Source organism: Dryobates pubescens, chromosome Z (assembly GCF_014839835.1).
Source record: "Dryobates pubescens isolate bDryPub1 chromosome Z, bDryPub1.pri, whole genome shotgun sequence".
NCBI lineage: Eukaryota > Metazoa > Chordata > Aves > Piciformes > Picidae > Dryobates > Dryobates pubescens.
In genome coordinates, this window is record NC_071657.1 from 49,085,214 (window position 1) to 49,111,362 (window position 26,149).

General features: G+C 39.9%; 1 protein-coding gene across 8 annotated transcripts in view; it reads left to right on the top strand.

The window, feature by feature from the left end:
• NFIB (nuclear factor I B) overlaps positions 1-7,794 on the top strand; it is a 297,023-nt gene extending 289,229 nt beyond the window's left edge. For 6 of the 8 annotated variants that reach the window (XM_054179068.1, XM_054179072.1, XM_054179073.1 and 3 more), the window contains one exon: positions 6,354-7,794. In XM_054179068.1, the coding sequence (XP_054035043.1) occupies positions 6,354-6,483 (130 nt within the window). In that variant the 3' untranslated portion in view covers positions 6,484-7,794. The remainder of the gene's footprint in view (positions 1-6,353) is intronic. The other 2 variants (XM_054179071.1, XM_054179076.1) reach the window with 1 other exon arrangement.
• The last annotated feature ends 18,355 nt before the right edge of the window (positions 7,795-26,149 follow it).

Here is a 26,149-nt window from a genome sequence, read left to right on the forward strand (position 1 = left end):
GATAATCTAATTTGGAACTTAATCTCTAAATTAACCATGCTCCATACTTTAGGCATACTTGAGAGGAAGAAAAAAAGTTTATGTTTGAATCGATAGGGGAGCTGAAGCGTGAAGAAGGCTGTTTGTTTTTTCTGTAGCTGTGGTCACGTCTCAAGCCGTCTGGTAACCAGGAGAAACCAGACATGATGTAATTCCAGATTGAACTTGAACTTCAGGGACTTAGAATGGGGAAACAATGGACCATAGGAATCAATAATGTCCATTTTCCACATGATTATGTTTGGAGCTTTAAGTTAACCTTTACAGGAGAAGCAGCAAGAGCTGCCATGTGACCAGACTGAATGAGGTGATCCAGAAGCAAGATGTTAAAGGGAACAACTTCAGTAATCCTGAGCAGCACTGGGGATTCCAGCAGGATTAGAAAAGTTCCCACTCTGCAGTGAACTGGTTGCCTGATCTGAGCACTCTTTGTTCACTTAGTAGGACAAACTTAACCTTAGGTTTCCTGTCAGATGATTTCTGGCAGCACTTCTAGGGAAGGAGGAGCGTACTGTAGAGAATTCCCAGGTGTAAGCTGTGTCTTTAACCCCTTGGTTGCTCCAATTTTCTATTTCTTGATCATTTTCCCTCCCATTGTTTCTTTTAAAGCATTAAAACTACACCAGTGGTTTAATTTTTTGTGTGTGTGGTTGGTTGGTTGGGGTTTGGTGCATTTAGAATTATCTGCATCATTATTTGATTGTGCTAGTAATTTTTTCTTTCTAAAGTTCTAAAGTAAAAAAATTGTAATATTTGGGGAATAAAACAGTGGAAAGTTTGGGCTCAGGCTTTTCATAAGCAACCCAATGGTCTCCAGTAACTCAAGCCCACATTATTCGTGGTGTGACTTTATGGTGGGCAGCTCTCCACCTTGTCATGACATCACCTGTGCACCTTCTTTAGCCCTATTCTTGCACCAAACAGTCTTGTATGCATTGTCCAGAGCACAGCATAGATCCTTACTATGGATTTTCTTTGTTAATGATAGGCTCTCTGGCTTATTCCTGAACTTCCCTTACCTTTTTTGCTTTGTTTTTGTTACGGTATAACAGAAAGGGGTCTACAGAAAATAGAATAAATATCCTTACAAAAGAATTCTCTTTTCTTCCCTTCGGGCATAAATCAGTAGGTCTGTACCTCCTCCATCTGCTAGATGGGTGGTATGTGCCTGCTAAACTGTGAAAGTTACCCTAATTTAAGCTGAGATATATTTAATATCTCATTAAATCAATTCTCACCTCAGAAAGTGAAATCTGGGAGCTGTTTAACTACAGATACCATTTTAGAATGGTAACAAAAGTACTACATTAAGTAGATGCTGGAGGGGTGATTATTCTCTAAGCTGAAATGCCTAAGTGGGAATTTCTGCAGCACACTGAGGTAAGCACAATTGTGTTTCCCAAGATTATACAATCTTACCAATTTAAAATGGTAAAGTTCCTGTACTTGTATGGATGAGCAACTCTTTAGTACAGAGATAGGAAAACCTTGCTTAGTGGTTTGCTAGTGCCGCTTCTCTCAACATTGAAGATGTTTTTACTTTAACTGTTCAAAGTCTGACCTGGTATGATCTGACCTACCATGTCTAAGCTGGCATATTCATGCAATGGGATAGTAAAGCTACAAGAAGAAAATAGTGGTTTCCAGCTGGTGAAATACTTGTACAGACTTCTGAGCTGTATTAGAAAGAATGTAGTGATTGGTGGGAAGTAAGAATCTTAAAATCCTTCAGATTTACTCAGGTCTGATTTGATTTATTTTTTATTGCATTTAGTTAATTGTTTAACATTGTTATAGTCTTTATGTTATTATGATCTCCAAAGCAGCCTATATATACATATAATGTTAGTTCTGCTTGTGGTCCATTCCAGTAATATTTTAATAAGAGTTTCTTGAAAAAGCAGTTATTATCTCTAAGAGGAAATTAGGGCAGAAATCTTGATTGAATTAACATGAAAACTGTAATGGAAACTGTAAAGGAGGATGTTAACCCTGTAGGATGCTTGCAAAATTTTCCTTTGCTGTATTATTATATGTGAACATATAAATACATTATATTTGCCATGGATAGAAAGGGAACTGGTAACTGTGTAACACACCTGATTAGTTCTGGTGAGAGAAAACTGTTCCTGGTGAGTGAAATTAGAAGTAGAATCCTTCAGGAAGGTGGTTTGGCAGACCTCACTCTCACAAAGGCTACTAGTCTGAATCTTACAGCAATATCTGTTGGTGCTTCTAATGTAATTTTTTCCCCAAAAAACTTAGCCTAGAGCAATTTTTTAGGGATCTTACTTCATATTCCAAAAGATAGGTGTTTATATTATAACCTCTGTGAGCTCAGAGCTCACATGCTTCCTTAGGCGTAGTGAGCTGGAGAGTGGGTAAAGATCAGCTTTTTTCCATTCATACATTCAGTGTTTTTTTATGTGGGCAGAGGGACATCTCATTGACTTCTACAAGGACAGTAAGCTTGCCTGTGTTTTGGACAGTGTGTTTAAGCACTTTGCGAACAGATATAGAGCATTGCTTTTGTGAAACTGAGGGCTGGAAATTTACCTAGGACTTATGCAAAGTGCTGGGTAGTGGTGTGAAGATCTTTACCCTGTTCCTGCTGTTGCTATTTATGGGCTCCTCAGGCAGAGTTTGCTTTGCAGTGGTCAGTAACTGGTGCCTCTCCTAGGATGCTCTGAAGAGAAACTGTAGATAATTTACATGGCAAAAACTAAACTCTGGAATCCACATGGAGGTTCCATCAGAGAAGGTTTTAGAAAGCTGTCAGGGGATCTAGCTCTTCTGCACTGCCAGCCTGGCTTGGCTGCATGCAGGAGCATTAGGGAGTTCAAAAGCAGGGTGTGGCTTGAGGTAACTGAAAGTTCAATTAAATTTACCACAAATGTAATGGAGTATGTTGGAATATCAGATAGACAGCCATATATATGCAGTTTAGCAGAGCCTGAGGTTGGCTTTTTTGCTATTTTTTTATCATAGATGTTCATAGCTTTACACTGTGATTACATCTATTCACCTCAGTAAATTTCATTCAGGTTTCCTTTGTCTGCAGTAAACACTTGGTGGTGGTATCAGGACTGGAGTGGCCTAAGATAGAGTTACATCAAACTGCAGTATGATATGGTTTATTTTTTAAATGCAGCTAGAGCTCCTAAGGCATTGAAGATCATGGATTAGGAAGTGCTAGCAAATAGCAGTGAGGCCCTGTCATTCCTAGCTGCCAGTGGGGCCAGGAACTGCCCAGTGAGTGTGTGCAGATCAGGAGCCTCAGCCCACCCACAGCGGCGTCAGAGTGGTGGCTTTTCCTGCTCCTGTGCAGGCGTTTCAGTGCCACAGGTGCTCCCTTGAGGTACACCATCTTTGACAGCTGAAGTCTCTGAAAAAGCAGCATGAGGGGCATCTGAAACTCTGTGGGGTATACATAGTGTTAGCATAGGAGATTTATTACTCCCTGACGATTCATAAACAGCATTGATGAATTTGTTGCAATCTGCATTTTGTCACAGTTGTAATATAAAGGTGGGTGGGGGGTGGGGTTGAAGGGTTTAGATAAACCCCATATTAAATTTATAGGTTGCATGGCAGCAACAGTTCTATTAGTCACTTGCTGCAACCTATTTTTATTGAACACTTTCCACAGAATCAAGATTCTGACAATAATTATTAATTGATAATTATTATATTGACCTTTGGAGGTCACTTCCAACCCAAACCATTCCATGAAGGCTGCTACAAATAGTAATTTGCCCTTTATTGGCACTGCCTGGTTTCCCTCATCCACTGTAGTCATTACAAGGTTGTCAACTGTAAAACAAAGGTAAAAGTCACATGTAGGTGTATCCAACTATTGAAGTGCACTGTAAGTCTTCAGAAAGGTAATCTGGAGGCTGTGTGTTTAGCTTTTGCATCAGAAATTGTTTAAACACCATGTTGACCTCACACAAAATTTACATTCTGTTTAAAGTCACTAAACTCTGTAAATCTTATGTGACAGTATAGCAAAGAACTGTGCACCATAAAACACATATTCAGAGAGAACCTGAGAAAACAAATCTGCTTTATTTGTTGTTGTTGTTGTTTTGTTTGTTTGTTTGTTTGTTTTTAATTACCAGTTCATATTTTTACAAATCCCTGTGTTTGGAAACTATTTGCATTGTGTCTGTTATTTCAGAGTTTACTTCTTAAAATTGCTGAAATCTGAGGGGAAGGAACAAAAACTGCATTTTAAAACAAATTGTGAAGGAATGTTAAGAATAAGTTGAAACAATTAAGCCTTTTGCTGAGGTTCTGGCATTGAATATTTTTATTATTTTTTTAAATCATGACCTTTTTTTGGTCAGATTATATTAGATAACTTCCATGCATAACTGTGTTTATGTCTGTGAATATTTCAAGGTTTGTGGTGTCACTGATTTTTATTTTTTTTTTAATTTCAAAAGAAGTTATTTCTCCAAGAACAGGATTTAATTTTATTTGTAATTGTCAGTACAATTTTTTAAAAAGGGAGGAGGGAAAATGTCTTTAGTTAAACATCGTAGCTGATCTTCGTTTTTGAAGAGGTTAAAACTCCCCAGATTTTCAGGGAACTTGAAAGAATACACTAATTTGGAAAAAATCCCACTCTATCAAAAAGTATTTGTGCTTCAAGAATTTAACATACATTAGGATATTCATGTTTCTTATATGTTCTTGAGGACAAAAAGCAGTCCTGCTCTCTTTGGAATTTGACCATAACTGAGACAAGCAGGTCAGCAATTGCTTCCACTTTCTTTATGTGTAATACAGAGCACCTGAAATGAATTGTTAGGAATCAAAATAGTAATTGGTTTAGAGAGACAGAGAGTATCAAACAGGACTACATAGCACAAGCTGTTTGTATTATTTTTAATATAAAAGGCATGAGAAACATGTCCCTAAATTACATAAATTACATTGAACTCTAACGTTCATAGAGCAGCAGCTGAAAAGATCACATGAATCTGCAAGTGAAAGGTAATTATTTTGTACATATTCAAAGAGATAAAAAGGTTCTGTTTTCCTCTTTACACTCAATGCCACAGAAGTGCATCTGCTCACCCAGGGAGGGAGCAATGCTGAGGGTTGACCAAAGACAGAGAAGATAGAAAACTTCCACAAAACACATGACAGAGGTTACAGTCTTCAGATACATTATCATAAAGCTTATCAGTATATTCCCAAGCAAGGTGCTATGTTTGTGGAAACACCTAGAATGAAGAGAATCTCTGTGCAATGAAATGTGAAGGAACCACGTGTTTGCACACTGTGTATGGAGGGCTGGTGTTAGTTGTTTGGCAAAGACTCTCGACACTGGTATTCTTTTGAATAAATGTGCCAACATTTTCCATAAGGTCAATTATTTCTGAGTTACCAGAAAGAATTCTAGAGAAAAGGCTGGTTAGGAGCTGCTGTGCATACTGAATAGAGTCAGATAAGGTTTTCTTGAATATCCATCTTGCAGATACTGTTTGGTACAGTACCTACTAGCAGTCGGTGCCTGGTAAGCATGTCAATGCCTCAGTGACAGAATGCCTTTAAAATAATGACTTAGTTTCCAAAGACATTGAATTGCCTTTGAAATGGTTTCCTTTCTCCGTTGTTTGTTGAAAGATTTATGCTGCTTGTTGCTCCCCTTGACTCTGGGCTACCCTTTTCTGCAAGTGTTTTCATGACTGCCCTGTTTTATGTAGTGTTCCTTAAGCACTGATACCTTTGGCAAAAAAAGTCTGTAGAGAATGCATGTTTCTTGAATATTAAAGGTCTTCTATTTTCATGGAAGCCCATGCATTCCAGAGGCACATACTGGGACTGAGAGAAGATAAGCTACCAGGTTTCAGAAATGTTGGAAATAGCACAGGAAACTTAATGACTGAACCTTTGTATTGTGTTCTAGAGGACAGCAAACCCCTCTGTTGTAGTAACATACATTGTGCCATATAGTGTTGCTTGTATTGTTTTCTTTTGTCTGCTCTCCATATTTGCATCTGAAATTTGGGGGGCGGGGGGGCCTTTCATAAACAAACAAGCCACTTGGTGTGAGACAGCAGTAATGCTGTTTGCAACTGAATTGCACACAATTGTATTTCTTTCAAATAAGCCATACTTTCACAGGGAAAAGTGTGCGGTAGAATCTCAGGTAATACTCACAAACTTGGTGTTATTAATAATAAATATTGACTTAACCCTGTTTCAGATTAATTGTGTTTTGGTTTTTGCAATATATTTAATTTCTGTTTTGTTGTTTGTTTGTTTGTTTTTCCCTCTCTCTTTCTTTCCCCTTTTCACAGTCCTGGTACCTGGGCTAGCTTGGTTCCTTTTCAAGTATCGAATAGGACACCGATCCTGCCAGCAAATGTCCCAAATTATGGTTTGAACATAATTGGAGAGCCTTTCCTTCAAGCAGAAACAAGCAACTGAGGGGAAAACTGAAAATAAAAATAAAAGCAAAATTAAGAAAAGAAAAAAGAGGAAGAACAGAACAAGAAAAGAAACTGAAGAAAGAAGGAAAAGATAGACCAGCAATTGCTGCTCTTATAATCATTATTTTCCTTATGGTTGAAACTGAAATGAAGGGTCGATGATATTTCACTGATGGGTAGAATGCAGCCCCTGCAAAGTAGCCTTTGTTATATGAAATCTGCTGGGAAATAGGTGTTCTGTCTCTGACAATATATTTTAACTGACTTTCTAGATGCCTTAATATTTGCATGATAAGCTAGTTTTATTGGTTTAGTATTCTTGTTGTTTACGCATGGGATCACTATTCCTGGTTATCTCACAAAACAAAGGCTAGACAGAAGCAACAGAGCTGTACAAGGACAAGGGCTGTAAGCCAGGCATTTTATCAACACTGATTTCTAAATCTTCTAAGAATAAGCTTTGTAGCCTTCATTATTGGTATGGATTTATTAAACTTTGGCCCTTAATTCAGCCTTTTCTAGTGTGTTATGCAGTTTGAGGTTTTCAATCAGCATGAACACAGGCTCTATGGAAGAAATGCCTCTAATGTAGGTAGAAGTGTTATCTCTTCATGCAACAGTAAAAACTAAAAGGAAAAAGAAGCGAACACTTTCCCCATTAAAGGAACACTTACAGAGGCAAGTGCAATTTAAAAATCATATCTAAGGGGTCATCACTATAAGTCCTTCAGCCCTTGGACTCTAAATTGAGGGGATTAAAAATTACTTCATACAAACTTACTTTTCCCCTCAGTTTTTGAGGGCAGTAAAAGGCATTAAATCAAGACAAATCATGTCCTTGAGAAAAAGAAATCAATGGAAACACAGCACTTACGTTGATTTAGCTGCTGCCTCTACAGAGGGGTAGGATTTATTTATTTAAAGTTACTAGTTGCATCAAGAACCCTTAGGGTTCTGCAAAATCTGCATCATAGAGACAAAGAGATAGGCAAATCCATGTCACAAGGGCAAAGCTTACCGTTTACAAACTGGTAATACCAGGATGGGGATATGTTATATTTAAATAATGCACTCTTAATGTAAGTCTAATTACAGGGTGCTGAAAACTTGCATGGTGCTTTCAGAAGTTAGCCTTGTTCAACAATTTACACATATTGACAGGAATATAACGTGCATGGGCAGACATTTTGCCTCTATGTCTCTTTAAAAGAAATAACTAAAATACTCTTTCCAGTAATCCTAATTTGCACGAAGATATAATGTCCACATTACGTGCCTTGCCTTGCAATCTAAATAAAACAAAAAACAAAAAAAATCCACAAAAATTTAAAAAAAATACAAAAAAAAAAAAAACCAACCCAACCCACCCTGACGTCCCTACACTTGTTTTGCTGCATTTATTATAATTTTAAATCTTTACCATTTTTATGATGAAATATTTTGTACTCCAGATGGGAAAAAGTGTGATATCATGGATTTTTTAGACAGTTATACCTTTATCTCACATTTATAAAGCATATCATGGCTGTGTATAGTTGCCGCTTAAAAATAGTAATCGACCAGCAATATTTTCAGTATTTTGGTGTTGTTTTTTTTTTGTTTTGTTTTGTTTTGTTTTGTTTTGTTTTTGGTTTTGTTTTTTTCTATTAAGCTTTCATGTTTTTCATCTTCCAATTAATATTGGGGGGAGGGGATACAAATTTATACGAATTATGCAATACCAAGTTTTGCCTATGTAGGTAGCGCTTTTAGCTGTATTGGTTATTATAGATACGTACTCAGATTTAAAAGAAAAAAGGAAAAAAAAAGTATGCTTTTTTTGTTGTTTTGTTTTAATTGACCAAAGTGGGTACTGCTATTTTTGCAGTGTGATGAGGTCCTTTTCTGTACTGAGAGGTGGACAGGGGATTTTTTTTTATACATACATATATATATATATATGTGTATATATATATATATTCTGGGGTGGGTGGGGAGAATTTTTAACACTTTACAGTGTAGCTGTGAAGCAGTGCACCCTTACCCAGGCAAGGGCTGCAAAGTGACTGTTCTGCCTACTGTGACAAACTTTCAAATCGGTTCCCTCTTTTTAACTTCCCACCTGGGGTGCAAGCTGAAATAATTTCTGGATTTAAAAAGCAAATAATGAATTCTGTTGGAGGCAGACTTGACTTGAGGAAATTGTTTTAGTTTAAGGCTTTTTCCTTCAGAAAGAGACAGACAGGCAGAAAAACATCAAGACCCATACAGAGATGAAGTCCTTCCTATTCTGGCAAAGATACTGCATCCTAAAATGTCCACTTTAGCAAATTTTTTTTGCTAAAGACACTTTTGCCCAGGAAAAATGCATGTATAGGGCCAGTGTCTTCAGTAGCATAATGCCACTGACTCCAGCTGACTCTTGAGTTACTCCTGCAGAGAATTTGCCTCCCTTGGTGTGCTTGACTGATAAATATTACACTTTGTTTTTTGTCCCCCTAGGTTTGTTAACTCATAGCATCTGAATAACATGTTTCAGCCTTCTCAGGCTGTGTCAGAGGTTTGCAGTGGCTTCTCATACAGTGGGTCAGTTGGAAAGCTCTGAGCATTATGAAGAAGGAGTTTATTAATGCACATAATTAAAGACTTTGATGTAAATAAAAGACTATTTTCAGTTAAGTGACACTTTGCAGATCAGTAGCAGGCCTGGAGACAAGACACACGCCAGGAATCTTTGTGGTGTATAGCTCAGCATGGTGATTTTTTTCCTAAAAATATCTCCATTTATTAGGGTGCAGGTAGAGGAGAGTTATAAACTTGTTGATATGGGTTTATTATTCCCTTTGAAACTGTCTTTGCATTTTGGAGATTTTCATATCCTAGATAAGCCCCAGAGATGCAGCTTCCAGCAAGAGTCACACCACTGAGTGCTGGGCAAGTGACGCACTGAAGTCAGTCCTTCCTGACGCTGGCCAGCGCACAGCAGATAATGAGCCATTGGGGCAGCAGATCCTCAGGACTCCAGCTGATGATACATGTGTAGGTAGAGCTTTAATGGCTAGAGATAGAAGCTGCAGAGTAGCAAATCCTTATCTATAGCTAAACTGAAAAAATAGGAAACCCCACATAAAAAGATAAGACACACACACAAAATTAAAATCAACTTCCTGTTGCTCTTTCTCTGTGTCCTGTAGTAGAGTGAATTCATTCACTAAGCACATGGTTACCAAAATGTACTAGATCCACCCAGAGTTCACATCTGGCTCTGGCCTGATAAAGCATGTATTGTTCTTTCCACATACCAGTGATACTGTGGTGTTTAAAAGCATAGAATTGTGCTGGGAAGCTGTCCTTATTAATGCTGTTAGCAAGATGTCCCACTTGAGCTTTTAATAGCACACGAGGATGAAACAAACGAATTCAGGCTTCAAAGTGCAGTGGTCAAAGTGACCATTGCCCATGTAAGAAGATGAGTGACCTTAACAGAGCATTTTAGTATCTCTGACCTCCTGTATGAAAAACATTAAGGCTTACAGATGCAACATTTTAGACAGCAAACTCTTTTCCTTCCATGTGAATGAACTGGGTTGGTAAGTAGCTGGTGGGGTTTTTCTGCCTTTCTTTCTAATAAGGAAGCCTCTTTGGAAGAAAATGAACTCGTCATTTACTGTAGGTTTTGTTTTGGGTTGTTTTATTGTTGATTGGGTTGTTTTTTGGTTTTGGTTTTTTTGTTTGTTTTGTTTTGTTTTGTTTTAAGCTCATCAATGAACGGATCAAGATAAGACTGAGAACTCAAATCCAGTCTCTGGCCTCCTCCTTCACCAGAAAGTGTATTCTGACTAAATAGAGCCACCCCGTTCTATGTGCACTGTTCTGCCTTTACTAAGTTGCTTTGCAGCCCCTGGCCTCATGGCTATGCCACTGGAGTGTGTTTCCCCCAGACTGACATGAACGTTTGAGGCTTGACTAAGGAAAAAAAAAAAAAGGCAGTGAAGGAGACTGTACATAAAGACATGGCAAAAATATTAATTATAGCAATATAGTTGTGGGGTGATGTTCAGGTGGGCAGCTCTGTTGAAATATGTGAATGAATTTGTGAAGCTGCAAGTAGCAAGAAAGGAGGATCTTCTGAATGAACCACCTACCTTGTAGACAGTAATTTGTACACTGTATAGTTTTGTTAAGATTTTTTTTTTTTTAATTAAAATACCCTTGTTTGTAAAGCTAACTTTTTAACAGTTACATTGGAAATGCTTGTCATTTCCATTTTTAAAGTAAACAGAATATTCCTTGTTTGGAAACTGGACTTGAGTTAAAACTCTCCAGTTTCTTAATTTATATATTAAAAAAAATTATCTGTCCAAGTTAGGAGTTATTTCACAGATTCCTGTGCTTGAAAAGTACAGGTTACTAATCCTTAAAAAATGTAAATGGAGAAAAGATATTTTATGAAGGTTATTTTGTTGTATTTAGTATTGGAAAAGTTGGTTTTCAGAGCATTTCAAAATGTTGAGAGCACCGTCTTTTTATTAGTATATATGGCCTTTAGTAAAAGTTTTTGTGGTTGTTACATGATGGTATTTAAGATCAGGTTCACAGAGCAATTCAGGATAGGCAGAGACCTAAAACAGTACTTACATCTCACATAGCTGTGTCCTCAGGGAGCAGAGTTTTGGATTTGCAACTTGTAGCTTCATAAGGACTTAATGAAAAACTTGCACAAGGACATACTCGTCTGTGACATCAGAGTTGTGTTCTGTACTTAAATCTAAATTGTATTTACTGTGTGAGTTTATGAAGGCTGCAGAAAGTTACCCCATATTCAGTGTACAGTATTCACTATAATGAGACAACTCCCTCATGTTGCTGGCAGTAAGGCCCCAAGCATAACATCCGATATAGTTTACATGAGCCTGTCAAGGTCTTTCTTTAACATAAACCAGCTGCATGCTCCTGGACTTTTTTATTGGTTTTCTATAGAAAACTTTTTTTTTTTCTTTTTTTTCTTTTTTTTTTTTTTTAATAAAAAGGGAGTAAAATCATATGCAGGCTCATCAGGTTAAACAGGAAAAACTCAGAGTTGAATGTTCTACTCCATGCTGAAGGAGCTGAAAACTGCCTCCTTCTGATTTGCACTTTCTGCTAGTTCCCCAGTTTTTTCTAATTCCTTAAAATTGTGTGGGTGTGGTGGAGCACTGCAGTTGGAAGATAACGCGGACCACTGATGTTGCCCTTGAACCCTACACAATGACCTTTGCATCAGCCAAACTTATTGCCATGACAACTCTTTGTACTGTTTCCATGCCACAGCTCTGTTGGTCACATTGTTAATAGTAAAGGGGACAAATTGGAGATGGTCAATTTTTACATTTTTGTTGCGATTTTTTTTCTTCAATGTTTGTAAGTAGTTGGGGTTTTGGTGGGGTTTTTTGTTTGTGGATTTATTTTTTTTTTAATGATAAAAGGGTTCACTAGTTATTACTCTTTAGAAATATCTGTGTGTTGCAATTCAAATGTATGTTGAATTTGTGAAAAGGGCTTCAGTGCCACTAGCATCATAATATCCTAGAATAAGCCTTTGATATTTTTATTGCATGGTATGATAACGGTAAAACAAAAGGTGGCCTGAATAAATGGAGAGCAGTGTGAGCTAGTGACACTAAAGCCAGTCTTTGTATTCCTGTATTTTTAACAGAATGGTTTTGAAACTGTGCTACAGGGACGGATGTGGCAAATGTATCTCTATATGCAGAAGGAAGTTTTTTAAGAAGTATGGCTTATTATGCATTCTTCATTGAGGGCATTGAAGTTGCATGGACTGATAAAAGTTGATGCAAAATGAGAAAGAAACAAAAACCAGCAAAATGTTTACCAAAAAACTCAAACAAATGAGCAGTGCCTGTTCAATTTCACAGTCTCTGTTGAGTTCAGTTGTAAATATGTTTCAGATAACATTTTCTTCAAAAAATGATTAAAAAAAAAAGTCTTTACAACATTGTAGAATGTGAGGGGTTCCTCAATCCCAGGCATAGGCTTCTCAAGAGCTGCATTAGATTATGTCTTCATCAAGCTGTTAATTTGTGCTTATATCATATAGAACTTTTAGTAAACTGGGAAGAGGCACCCCATCTCAATGATATTTCTCTGAGAACAACTTTTGTAGGGCTGCGTGTTTCTTTAGATACATTTAGTACAATTGTAGGTGACAAGTAGTCAGTTATCGCTTGCTAGCTACACACCAGGGTTGATCCATTTTAAAACTTTTGGCATTTTTCCCCATACTGTAGGCCATAAATCCTGAAGGTTACATTTTAATTAAAACAGAGGTGCATGCACAGTCTTTGTGTAATGAACCTTCACTAGTAAGATGCATTACAGTACAGCTACTTAATTTTGGAATTAGGGCCCTCTGGCATCAGACCTGTTTTTAGCCCCAGTGTTAACAAAGGTTTTTATTGTGCCTGGTTGGAGGATAATAATGTTCTTTTTGGTACTTTTTTTTTTTTTTTTTGGGTTACAAATGAACTCAACTGCCACAAGTTTTAAACTGGTGTAAATCAAGCTTGACTTAATGTGATTGTTACTGTTATATCCAGCCTATACTGCTAGCAGCTGCTCATACTGCAGTCAATTACTGGAAGCGGATATATTTCCTATGCAAAAACTGTTTAAACAATAAAAATGAGCTGTGCTACAAACCTGGTCTTATGTTTTCTTTTCTGTCTCTGAGAGCTGTAATTAGTAATGTCTTAGAAACTAAGCTTAAACCTGGTACTCTGATAGCATGGCACAACTTAGGGAGTTCCGTGCATTCTTTAACATGCTTCTTTGCATACATTTTGTCTTAGTGGTTACACTGAAAGAGAAGAACAGAATCCAAAGGAGATAGATAACCATTTCAGTTTAAAAGTTTATAATTCATTTTCATCATCATGTTTTACTAGCTATTGTAATTATAAAGGTGACCTGAACTTTTTCTCATGTGATATAAGATTGGGGATGATAGCAAAAGGGCAGGAAACCTCTATTTTCTTTAACTGTTACGGATTTGTGACAGTAAATCTTTGATTTCATATCAGCCTTCATGATAACATTTTCATAAAATAAAGACAAGATCAGTCTTCTCAAAGTTCTTCCTGACTTCAGAAAGTTTTATTTTGGGTCGTGGTCTTTAAACTCCATGAAAGTAGTATTTGTCATAAGTGTGAATTAGCTGTATATATAGGACATTTAATTAAATTTATTTTTCTGAAAATACATTATGCTTTTCTTAAGCTGTTAGGAATCCATTAATCGGGAGCAACAGTCAGCAAGTAGTATGAATAGGGTAAAGAGATAACTGAAAGGATCCCAGGGTAAAGTCTTAAACTGAATTATACAAATATCCTCAAGTTTTACCTTCAGTAAAGTTATGGTCTCCATCTATTTAGATAAAAATATCCATCTACTTAGATAAAAATATTCTGCAGGTTCTAGAGCATAAGCCTTATCCAGTTCAACCATTAGTGTGAAAAATGCAAAATAGTTGACTGGTTTTCCACATGCATTTGTTTACACAAAGACCATTTGTTTATTAAATGGACTCATTTTTGTGTCAGAGGCCCTTTGTTGTGTGTGTTTCTGCAAAGCAGATTGTCAGGCACTGAAAAATTAGGAAATCCTATCAATTTGTCCTGCCGGAATTTCCTTGAATGCTGTAAATTGGACATGATGTGAAAACTATAATTAGGTTTTGTGTCTGGAACTCCAAAACATAAAACCTCTCTGCATAATCCAGTCCTGCCTCCTTTTTCAGGTAAGAAGATTCCTTATTTCTCCAGCCACTCTGCATCCCCCTGTAAAGCAGCCCACTGCTGCTGTATGCTACTTGCCAGAATCCTTCAGCACGCTTCCTACATAGCTTTGATCCTTCACTCCATGCATTCCAGCTGCACAGTGGCACTGATGTCATTAGCTTAGGACAAAGAATCATAGACTTGTTTTGGGTGGAAAGGGACCTTTAAAGGTTATGTAGTTCAATCTCTCTGCAGTGAAGGGGGACATCTTTAGCTAGATCAGGTGGTTCAGAGTAGCAGCTGCTTGCATTTATTCACACTGCCAGTGCCAGAGTGAGAGCTACAATGCCATGCTCAGATATGCAATGTAGTGCCCAAGTGTAGCAAGATATAAGGAACAGGAAGGAAAACATACAAAGATCATGGCTGAGCAGAGGAAGCTCTTGGTTCAGGCCTATGTGCTTTCTCATTTTCTAGGAGTGTTGTTTAATGTCTTTTTTTAAACTCCACTGTTGTGTTTGTGTGTATTCCCATGAGCTTAAAAGTTCTAATTGAAAAAGAACAGAAAATTTGCCACAAGATCCAAACACATGCACAAACAGCAGCTTAGAAGTGTGCAGTGCCACTTCACAGTTTTTTCCTACCTAAGTCATTAAATAAAGTTACCATTTTTGCTATGCATAGGTTTCTCTTTTAGTCTTGTTTTTTCTTTCAGTTCCAGTTACCTGCCTAAATTGTATATTAGATCTGTTGTTCAGTCAACTCCTGGCTCATTAAAAAGTTGAAAAGAAATGGGGTCTTGACTTCTTGCTTGTGAGCCTGGGCCTATGGAGATCTCTTTTCTTTGGGGATGAAGGCATTTTGCTGCCAGAGTCTGAGTCACATCCATGAGGGTCTGTGAACAGAGAATAATGTTGCTGAGTGCTTGGGCCTGAACCCAATTTTGTGTGTACTTCACTTCTCACATCTCACTTCTCACTTAAAAGAGCAGCAGCCTTAAATCTTTTTGCTTTACAGGTAAATATATACACCACCCCAGGAATGGCTGAACCTTGTCTACTGAGAATAACAGGCAGCAATCTAAGGTAAACTGGTCAAAATTTGAACAGATACAAGCAGAATCTAGCAAGGGGAACTTCATTAAGAAAGATATCCTACTTCTGCCCAACAAACACATTTTTAGAGCATCCACTGGTGTTTCTTTAAGGTCCTTGTTGGCATGAGATCACTCACTGTTACCAAGGCTATTACCTACAAACGTCAATTGAGCTGCTGGGAGCTTCAGAGCCATGCAAGGATTCCAATGTGTTGAAATCAATTTACATTTTGTGGCATTCACCATTATCTAGTATTCTGGTCCACTTTTTTTACTCTGTGCAGAGTATGAACATGTTCTTCAGACAGAAGAGTGAACAAAGTTACAGGATATTACTTGCAAAATACAAAACTTTAAAGAATATGGGAAATAGTAGCAATACTACCAGTTCTTCATCTCAAGAAGCAAAAACCTGCTCCTCTAGGAGGTTGTTCAGCTGCCACTGAAGGCAACAGAAATCCCTCAGCTTATTTTTAACAAGGATTGGATCAGACCTACATTGATGACAAGGCATCATCATTTAGGTGAATGGAATTTCTAGGTCTTAACATGTGCATTGTTGTGTTTGTTTTTATTTGCTTGTTTCGTGTTTTATTACCCTAAAGCATGTGCCTTAGAATGGAAAGAGTTGGTGACAGCCCAGAAAAGTTGAGCCAGTGTAAACACTCAGAAGTTGAGCGCATTTTTCTGTTTCATGGAGAGAAGAATAAGACTGTAATTTCTTTTTAGGTAGCTTGACCTCCTTCTGGCCCTGTCCCCTCTTTTAAAATAATGCAATCTGAGAGTTAACTTTGTATTTGATGCCTGAAATGTCTAATATATGCTAGTTAGTTTTGGTTTTGAACAGAAGAGGACACATAGAACAATAGCCATAAAATACACTTGTTATAAGAAAATAAACTAAATATAACATGATGCCATCCCAAGTCATTAAGTCAAGTTTTTAAAATGTATTTTGCAGAGTAACAAGCATGACAGACATCGTCATCAACGTGAACATCAGTGCAGTGAGGGACTTCTCATTAATTTCCTTTAAACTTCAGAACTGACAGTGAAGTTATATGCCTGAGTTTGGTAAACACAGATGTGAATACAAACTTCCAGGTTTCCTGTGGATAGAGTTACAGTCACTGAGATGTAGTGCATAAGTGGCTCTGTTGCCTTCTCAGTACACAGGAGGAAGCGCCTAGCAGGTTGCACATTTTTACTAAATTACATTATTGGGATTAAAAATGGGTGAAGATTATTAGTGAATCAGCTATATTACCATGCAGACATAAATATGTTGATCATTCCTCAGAGTGCTAGATTTGTATTCATAATGTGGTTTAGCATTAGTCTGCCTGTAAGTGAATGTGGTCGTTTGAGGCTGTGCCTTTAAGAACAAACACTGCTGGAACACACTGGCTAATGTTTTCGGTACTAGAACCAAAACATTCTGATATTCTAAACGAATTTCATTGGTTGATAAACAAAAATGCAGCTTTAGCTTGTGAAGCAGTTGGAAATATTTTTTTCCTCAGTTCAGAGTTCGGTTTGGGAGTTGGGGGAGTTGGAGGTTTCAGCCTGTTCTCCCTGCCTGCTTCTTCTGCGAACTGCTGGAGTTGGCCTTCAGATAAGCAAACACTAATCCTGCAGGGGCTTTTGAAGCTTACTAACAACTCTTTTCCTTAGTAACTTGCCTTTCTCTCTCTCTAACCCCTTTTTGGGGAAAAAGGGAGGTAGGGGGGGGAGAGAGGGGTTTCCAAGGAGGGGATTCCTCCCTCGAGGAGGGATTTTTGTTGTGTTATTTCTCTTTGCTGTGTATTTCTGTGTATATATTGTAAATACCTGTATATATTGTGTCATATATAACCTGCTTTCCATATATGCTTGTAAATATATAGCTTTTGCTCTTCAACTGAGTTAGCTGTGGTTTCTTACTCTGTGGAGGAGGGAGAGCTAAGCCCTCTCTCAACCTACCACAGTGAAGTAGCTTTTACTTATGTTCTTGTAGCAGTTTGGACTGGGTGCCCTCTGCTGTGTTTACTTCCTTTGTCCAGAAGTCCAGCCCCTAGGGGTGGACACAGGAAATTAGGTATTTCATACCATAATTCTCTGCACTGCTATAAGATCCAGCGCAGGGTCTGGCACTTCCTCTTTCTTCCCTCCGCCACCCAGTAACTTGGGGGAGATGTCTTCCAGCCTGGGCCTGGCTAGGCCCAAGGCCACGGGGGGATGGGGAGTCTCAGATCTGGCCATCTGAGACTAGCCTAGCAGTGAAGTGGGAGCGGGGCGGGGGGAAGAAGGAACCCTGGGGGTCTTGGGTGTACCCTTAGGTTGGGATGGGATGTTTCTGGGTCTGCTTTGGGATTTCTTTTGTCACTGCACTTCTGGCTCTCTGTAAACTTTCACTGCTTTCCATTTAAACTTTCCATCACTTTTGCAATCCGTTTGTCTGAGTTGTTATTTCTGCCCGTGATGGGGAGGGGGTCTGCCTCAACCCATCACAGTTCTACACTGACATGAGCATTGCTTTTCTAAGTCAGACAGTAAAACCAGTTTACACTGAAATAAAAAACAAGTGTCTATGATTACATGATTCCACCAGCTTCTCTGCTGATCCAAGTACTTCTGAAGAAATTTTTTACTGACTGCATAATATTCAGGCTTTCTTGCAGCTCTGTGTTTCATGCACGAGTCTCTCTTTGTGATGAGTTGCCTGGCGTATTATTCAATGATTCAGGTTTGTAGCAAGGATTTCCCACACAGACTTTCTTCTCATACTATTGCCACTCATCTTTGTGTTCAATTCTTTCACCTTTACAGCTATTTATAAAGATATGATTTTGTTGCATCCATAAAGAAAAAAATCTCCCACTGTTTTCTCCTTCTAAAGATTTAATAAAATTTCTCAATGCCTCTCTGGCCAGTCAGTCACTTTCATTTATAGGTTCTCTGTCTCAGAGAAATTTTTGTTAAAAAAACAAACAAAACTCCTCAATGTCAAAATAAGTTTTGAACATCCAGCCAAGGGAGTTAAAAAAAAGTATTTTTAAATAATTAACCCACAAAGCCAAACACAGGTAGATTGAGAAATTTTCTCTTAGACCATTTTTACTTAGTGTCTTCTGGGCAGATTATGCTAGCATCACACAAGGCTGAATGTCCCATTTTGTCAACCAAACTTGCTCTGCTTGGGAGCAGTCATCATCAAAAACAATAGAGTGTTGGCAAGCCCAGGCTGGTCTATCATTAGAAAGCTTGGACCTTGTGTTCCTGGTGGCTTTCAGAGTGTGGTCATAAGAAAGCCTGGGGTCTTTGGAATACTTCTCAATAGGCTATGAAAAACAGTTAAGAAAAGAAAAGTTGCTGGCAGCAGGCTTCAATTCACTATAAAATACCCGTTAGGAAAATATCAGGGTCTGCAATCTGGAAAAAGTTATTTCCATGCATTTGGTATTTTCTTAAAATAAAGACATTCTCACACCATCAGGTTTTTAAGAAAATGTGGGAGATCACTTCCAAGCACTTTTTTAGGTTTATAACAATTCAGGCCTCTGTAGTTTCGTGCAAGGTATAATGTAAGGAGCAGAAAGCTGGGCTGTCTCATGTAAGTCAATTGCATTTGCAATCTAATTGTTGTATGGAGGGTCCCACTAGGACATTAGGTTAAGTAATTAACACCATTTCACCAGAACAAAGCTCTTCTTCGACATCCACCCCACCCCCTCCCCCTCCACCTCTACCTCCATCCCTCCTGGTGTTAAACTCACCCGAGCTTCTAGCACAGGAGCTGAAAACATTAATTCAGGCACTGGTGCCTGTCCAACACCATCAGCAGCTCACTACCACCCCTCAGCAGCCTGCTGAAGGTCTGCTGCTAGTGCTACCAACATCCCCCCTGCAGCTTACTAAACCTCTAGAACCATTTTATGATATACCTGACAATTCCATATATTCAGATTCATCAGTAGTTCATGGTCCTATTGTGACTTGGCAAAAAATTAATGAATGTGCAGTTGAAGAAACAGGAAAAGACTTGGTAGCTCTTCCTGTAATGATTAATGCAAAGGGTAACTGTTTTTGAACCAGTGGGATGGCCACTAATGTGAGATTTACAGAAAACAGTTACTGAACATGGTCTCAATTCCCCTTACACTCAGAGTCTTTTACAAATGTTTTTTTCACCAATCATAACACCTTTTGATATTACTACAATTGTCGAGGTAATATTAACACTGATGCAGTTAGCTGTTTTTGATACCAAGTGGCGTGGGTTATGCCATACAGCAGCAACTGAAAATGCATGGAGACGACGAGGAGATCCTTTATGTGATATAGAATACATAGAATACATAGAATAAACCAGGTTGGAAGAGACCTTCAAGATCACCGCTGTAACAGATGCACAATTATTAGGTCTACGACCACACACAGATCCAAATGTACAAGCAACCTGGCACCCAGAAATTCTCAATAAACAACTAGCACAACAAGCATTACGACTCTGACAGTTTTAGATTGTGCCTTTAAGAAAAGACAAGCTACAGAATACTGTAGATGGATGTTTTGGTGTAAAAAGGAAAACCCTAAATGAATTTCATTAGCAGATCAGCAGAATGTAACATTAAGAACTTACAGTCTATCTTCAGTCTGCCCTGCTTTTCTTTTCTGTGCTTGGCTGGAGTTCATGCAACTGACTTTGGACTGAAACTCAGGAGATAAGAAAACTAACTTTCTTAACAACTGCTTTGAATTAATTATTTTCCCCTTAATATCCATTTCTATTTTAATCCTTTTTCTGTCCAATTAGCCTTGGACAAGAAAGGGGGGGAAGAGAGGGTTATGGAGGGAACCCAGGGTGGGGGGGTGTTTCTCCTCAGGAGGGTTTTTCTGTGTTATGTTCTTTCCTGTATATTTTTGTATAAACTGTAAATATTGTGTATTTTGTATATATTCATTGCATTTCATTCTGCTTGTAAAATACAGCTTTTCATTTGCTTCTCTGAGTTTAGCTGTGCTTTATGTGGTGGGAGGATTGAACCTTCACACTACCACATAAATAACTGGCATCCAGTGTGGGGCTCAGAATAATTGCTTTCCAGATGCAGGGTGAGATTTGCTTAATTTATTTCTGCTCAGATCAGGGAAGCGAGCATGAAGATGCTGTGGATTTTAAAACATCTAGTTTTCTCAATCTTTAGCATCTTGGACTACAAATATTTAATTGGAATGCTGTGTGATCCTTTTGGTAGATACCTGATGTACAAATTATACTTATGGTTTAAGTATAAAATTCAGCTTGCCTATGATCGGTTTTTGGGATTCTTTTAGCTTAAGAAGTACAGGAATGTGACTGCTACGACACTGCCCATTGAGATACATGAGTTTAAAGTCCCAGTAGGTGAAAGAGTAATTCTAAGTGATGGCTGGGATCCAAAAGTGATTTATTTTATGTGTGTAACTGGGCTGCTGGTAGTGACTAATGTGTTCTTGTTAGTAGCTCTGATATGGGAGTAGAAGACATCTAAGACCTGTTTTATTTCTAAGCATATACTGAGGCGGAGGAGATACACCTCTAACTCGAGTCCAGAGATTTCTAGCGATGAGGAGAGTGGAGAATCTGAATCAGTTAAGAACAAAGCTAAACAGGCTATTGGACAGGCTGCTTTGAACGGTGTTGGTGGTGATTCTGGCAATCAGCCAGTGGCAGTGGCAGCTCCTACAATGGCGGCCCCCATGCCCTAGGCAGGCATTAGAGGGGCAAAGCCATTTCCTTCTTCATCGGCAGGACCAGAAATGTCCTCTGCAGCAGCTGTTTCATCTCAAAACCTGTTGGCTTCTGTTAAGGTGGCTATAAATCCAAATTTAGCTTCAATTAAGCAAGTAGCAGCCTTGGACAGAAGGGGAAGGTGCAAAGCTGACCCAGTAGCTGATGGGGGAGAGCAATAAGACCCCACTGCTGCTGAAGAGGGAACTTCTGCTAAAAAAGATCCTGCTGAGGAGGAAGAGGAAGTTTGTCTTAAAGATATGGCTGAGTTATTGAAACTATCACTGGATATTGGAGATGCAGGGCAAAATACAGGTCCTGGGAACCTGTAATGGAGGTGCGTCTGAGCTTAAAGAGATCCTGAGAAGAGTAGCAGCAGACACATGGGGACAACAACTACAGCAAGATGAGGCACAGGAGGAGTCAGATGATGATATTCAGAATGCTAGTGCCCCCCACCAGGAGATAAGACATGTGAGGAAGGATTACATTAGAGCAGAAAATGAGCTAATTCTAGCTTGGCTTGGTGATGTTTTGATACAGGTGGACCAGTTCTAGTAGTGGGAGACAAGTCAGCATCTCAGCTAGACACTCTCTTGAAGGACAGCGGGATAGACATCTAGGCAGGTGTCTCGGTAAGGTTTCTCTGCAGATACACCTTTTATTGGCAGCTCTCAAGAGATACCTATCCCGAGATGATCTTCCATGGAATCCTAAACCCTGGAATACCAGGGATGAGGGAATTAAGCATCTGAGAGAATTTGCTGTGAGAGAAATACTCTATGGTGACCATGGAACTCTGAATCCTGATGAAATTCCTGTAGGAACTGGTCTTGCCAAAAAGCTCATCAAACTTGCTCCTCCTAATATGCAAATATTTTGGCAAGTAGAATTGGGTTGAGAAATTATGGTGGAGCTCCTCCTACGGTTGGCCATTTCACTGATCAAATGAGACAATTGGAGGATAGTCTCACAAGTGTTTCTTTGGTTTCAGCCATTGAAACTCTGTCTGGAGAGATAAAGAATTGCATGAAAGAACTGAAAGATTCCATATCCCAATTGGCACAAAGAGATAATTCCAATTCTTCCTCCAGATGGATACAAGTTTCAGGCGTTATGAATAGATGTCCTCCAAGAAGGTCATTCCAAAACAGATCAAACAAAAACAGAGCACCAAGGCAATCACATGGGAGTATTTGGATAACTGTGTGTGATCAGTTTGGTGAGCATGTAAACAGATGGGATGGTCAACCAACTTCTAATCTTTTCAGGAGACTCAGGGAACTGCAAAGTGGCAGAACCCAAGGTAGCAATACCAGAAGGGTAGCTGTTACTTCTACAGTTCCCCAGGACAACTCTAGTAGCTCCAACAGTGATTCAAATTCTAACACTAGACACTGTGCTAACTGCACATGGGGACATATTCCCCATAATTAGGGGTGCCCTGCCTCCCACCCCAGGGAGGAGAGGGATAATAGAGATAACAGAATCTATTGGGATGTGTACATCCAGTGGCCTGGCACTTCAAAATTTCAGAAGTACAGGGCCTTGGTTGACACAGGAGCTCAGTGCACCATACCATCAAATTGTCAGGGATCAGAGCCTATAACTATTCTGTGAGTCACTGGTGGATCTCAAGAGTTAACTAAGATAGAAGTTGATATAAGTTCAACTGGTAAACAATGGAAGAAGCATACAGTTGTGACCGGACCCGATGCACCTTGTATTTTGGGAATAGATTTTCTGAGAGAAGGGGGTTTCAAAGACCCTAAGGGATACAAGTGGGCTTTTGGAGTAGCATCTGTAGAAATTGATGAAGGAAAATTGAATATGTCTATTAGACTTGAGCTTTCTGATTAATCTGCAGTTGTGGGACCACATAAGATAGAGGACATAAAGTTGCTGGTTGCTTCTCATACTATGCATCAAAGACAATACAGAACCAAGAGTGACTCTTTATTGCCCATTCAGAATCTGATTTGTCAGTTGGAAAGTCAGAAAGCTGTCAGCAAAACTCATTCACCTTTCAACAGTCCAGAGTGGCCTGTGCAAAAGCAGAATGGAGACTGGCGTCTGACAGTGGACTTCTGTGCCCTGAATGAAATAACTCCACCTATGAGTGCAGCAGTAACAGACATGGTGGAACTCCAGTATGAGCTGGAATCAAAGAGGCCAAATGGTATGCTACCACTAAATTGCTAATGCTTTCTTCTCTATTTCCATAACGGAGGAATGCAGGCCTCAGTTTGCCTTTACCTGGAGAGGAGTCCAGTACATTTTTAATAGATTGCCTCAAGATTGGGTTCACAGTTCAAGCATCTCTCATGCAGTGATCCATGATGCTCTGGAGGAAGGTGGTGCTCCAGAACACATCCAGTTCATCGATGACATCATTGTCTGGGGTAAAACTGCTGAAGAAATCTTGGAGAAAGGTAATAAAATCATTGACATTCTTCTGAATGCAGGTTTTGCCATCAAGCAAGACAAGGTGAAAGGACCTGCCAGAGAGATCCAGTTTCTGGGAGTGCAGTGGCAGGATGGATGCTGACACATTATAGTGAATGTGGCAAACAGAGTCTCTACCATGGCAAATCCCATGAACAAGCAAGAAACTGTATGTTTCTTGGGTAAAGTGTGATTTTGGAGACTGCACATTCCTGGATACAGCCAGATTGTGAAACCTCTGTATGATGTGACTCGAAAGAGGAACAATTTCCACTGGGGACCTGAACAACAAGCAGCCTTTGACCAGATAAAGCAAGAGGTAGTTCAAGCAGTGGGTCTGGGACCTGTTCGAGATGGTCCAGACATTAAGAACGTTTTGTACACGGCTGCAGGTGACAATGGTCCAACCTGGTGCTTGTGGCAAAAAGCTCCAGGTGAGACACGTGGACGACCTCTTGGCTTCTGGAGTCGAGGTTACAGAGGTTCAGAAGCTAATTACACTCCAACAGAGAAAGAGATTCTAGCTGCCTATGAAGGAGTAAAAGCAGCTTCTGAAGTAATTGGAACTGACTCACAACTTCTCTTAGCTCCCAGATTGCCAGTTTTGAATTGGATGTTCAAAGGCAAAGGTTCTACACCACATCATGCCACAGATTCCACCTGCTCTAAGTGGATGGCTCTGATAACAGAGAGCTCAAATGGGAAATCTTGAAAGACCTGATCTTCTGGACATGATCTCAAGTTGGCCTAAAGGCACCACATGTACTAAATTTCCAGAGGAGACAGTAACTCTACTAAGGAAGCTCCTCCTTACAATGATCTTTCTGGTGCAGAAAAAAAATATGCTTTTTTCACAGACAGTTCCTTTCATCTTGTTGGAAACAATCAAATGTGGAAGTCTGCAGTGTGGAGTCCAACACAGTATCACAGTATCACAGTATCAGTAAAGCTGGAAGAGACCTCAAAGATCACCAAGTCCAACCTGTCACCACAGACCTTATGACTAGACCATGGCACCAAGTGCCACAAACAATCCCCTCTTGAACACCTCCAGGGATGGTGACTCCACCACCTCCCTGGCAGGCCATTCCAATGATGAATGATGCTCTCTGTGAAGAACTTTCTCCTCACCTCGAGTCTAAACATCCCCTGGTGCAGATTGAGACTGTGTCCCCTTGTTCTGGTGCTGGTTGCAAGAGAGAAGAGACCAACCCCTTCCTGGCTACAACCACCTTTCAGGTAGTTGTAGAGAGCAATGAGGTCACCCCTGAGCCTCCTCTTCTCCAGGCTAAACAATCCCAGCTCCCTCAGCCTCTCCTCATAGGGCTTATGCTCAAGGCCTCTCACCAGCCTTGTTGCCCTTCTCTGGACACGTTCAAGTGTCTCAATATCCTTCTTAAACTGAGGGGCCCAGAACCAGACACAGGACTCAAGGTGTGGCCTAACCAACGGAGACTACAGGGGCACAACAACTTCCCTGCTCCTGCTGGCCACACTATTCCTAATGCAAGCCAGGATGCCATTTGCCTTCTTGGTCACCTGGGCACACTGCTGGCTCATGTTTAGGCAGCTGTCAATCAGCACTCCCAGGTCCCTCTCTGTTTGGGAACTCTCCAGCCACTCTGACCCCAGCCTGTAGCTCTGCATGGGGTTGCCATGGTCAAAGTGCAGCACCCGGCACCTGGACTTGTTAAATGCCATCCCATTGGACTCTGCCCATCTGTCCAGTTGGTTCAGGTCCCTCTGCAGAGTCCTTCTACCCTCTAACTGACTAACATCTGTTCCCAACTTGGTGTCATCTGCAAATTTGCTGATGACTGTCTCAATCCCCTCATCCAGATCATCAATGAAGATGTTAAAGACCATGGGGCCCAGCACTGATCCCTGGGGGACACCACTGGTGACTGGCCGCCAGCTGGATGTGGCACCATTCACCACCACTATCTGGGCTCGGCCCTCCAGCCAGTTCCTGTGCTGCTTGATCATGCAGGCCGGCCGCCTTACCCGCTGGCTCATCTTTCAGCACATGGGAACTGCCAGTTCCTGTGCTTTCAAGAGCTCCTGTTTGAAGTAGATCCAACCCTCCTGGACTCCTCGGTTCTTGAGGGATGCTACCCAGGGAACTTAATGTGTAACTTTACAAATAAGTTTCTTAAACAGGCTGAAGTTTGCCCTCTGGAAGTCCAAGGTGAGGGTTCTGTTGGTGCTCCTCCCTATCTCCCTGCATATTGAAAACTTCACTCTCTTGTGGTCACTGCACCCTAGGCAGCCTCCCACCATCACGTCTCCCACCAGCCCTTCCCTATTGGAGAACAGCAGGTCAAGCAGAGCCTGTCCCCTGGTAGGCTCGCTTAACAGCTGCGTCAGGAAGCAGTCCTCCATGCGCTCCAGGAATCTTCTGGACTGCCTTCTCTCTGCTGAATGAAGTTCCCAGCAGATGTCTGGCATGTTAAAGTCACCCACAAGGACAAGATGATGATCTTGAGACAGCCTCCAGTTGCTTATAGAATAATTCATCATCCTCCTCATCCTGGTTGGGTGGTCTATAGCAGACTCCAACCAGGATGTCAGATTTGTTAGGCTGCCCTCTGATTTTAACCCACAGGCTCTCAATTCC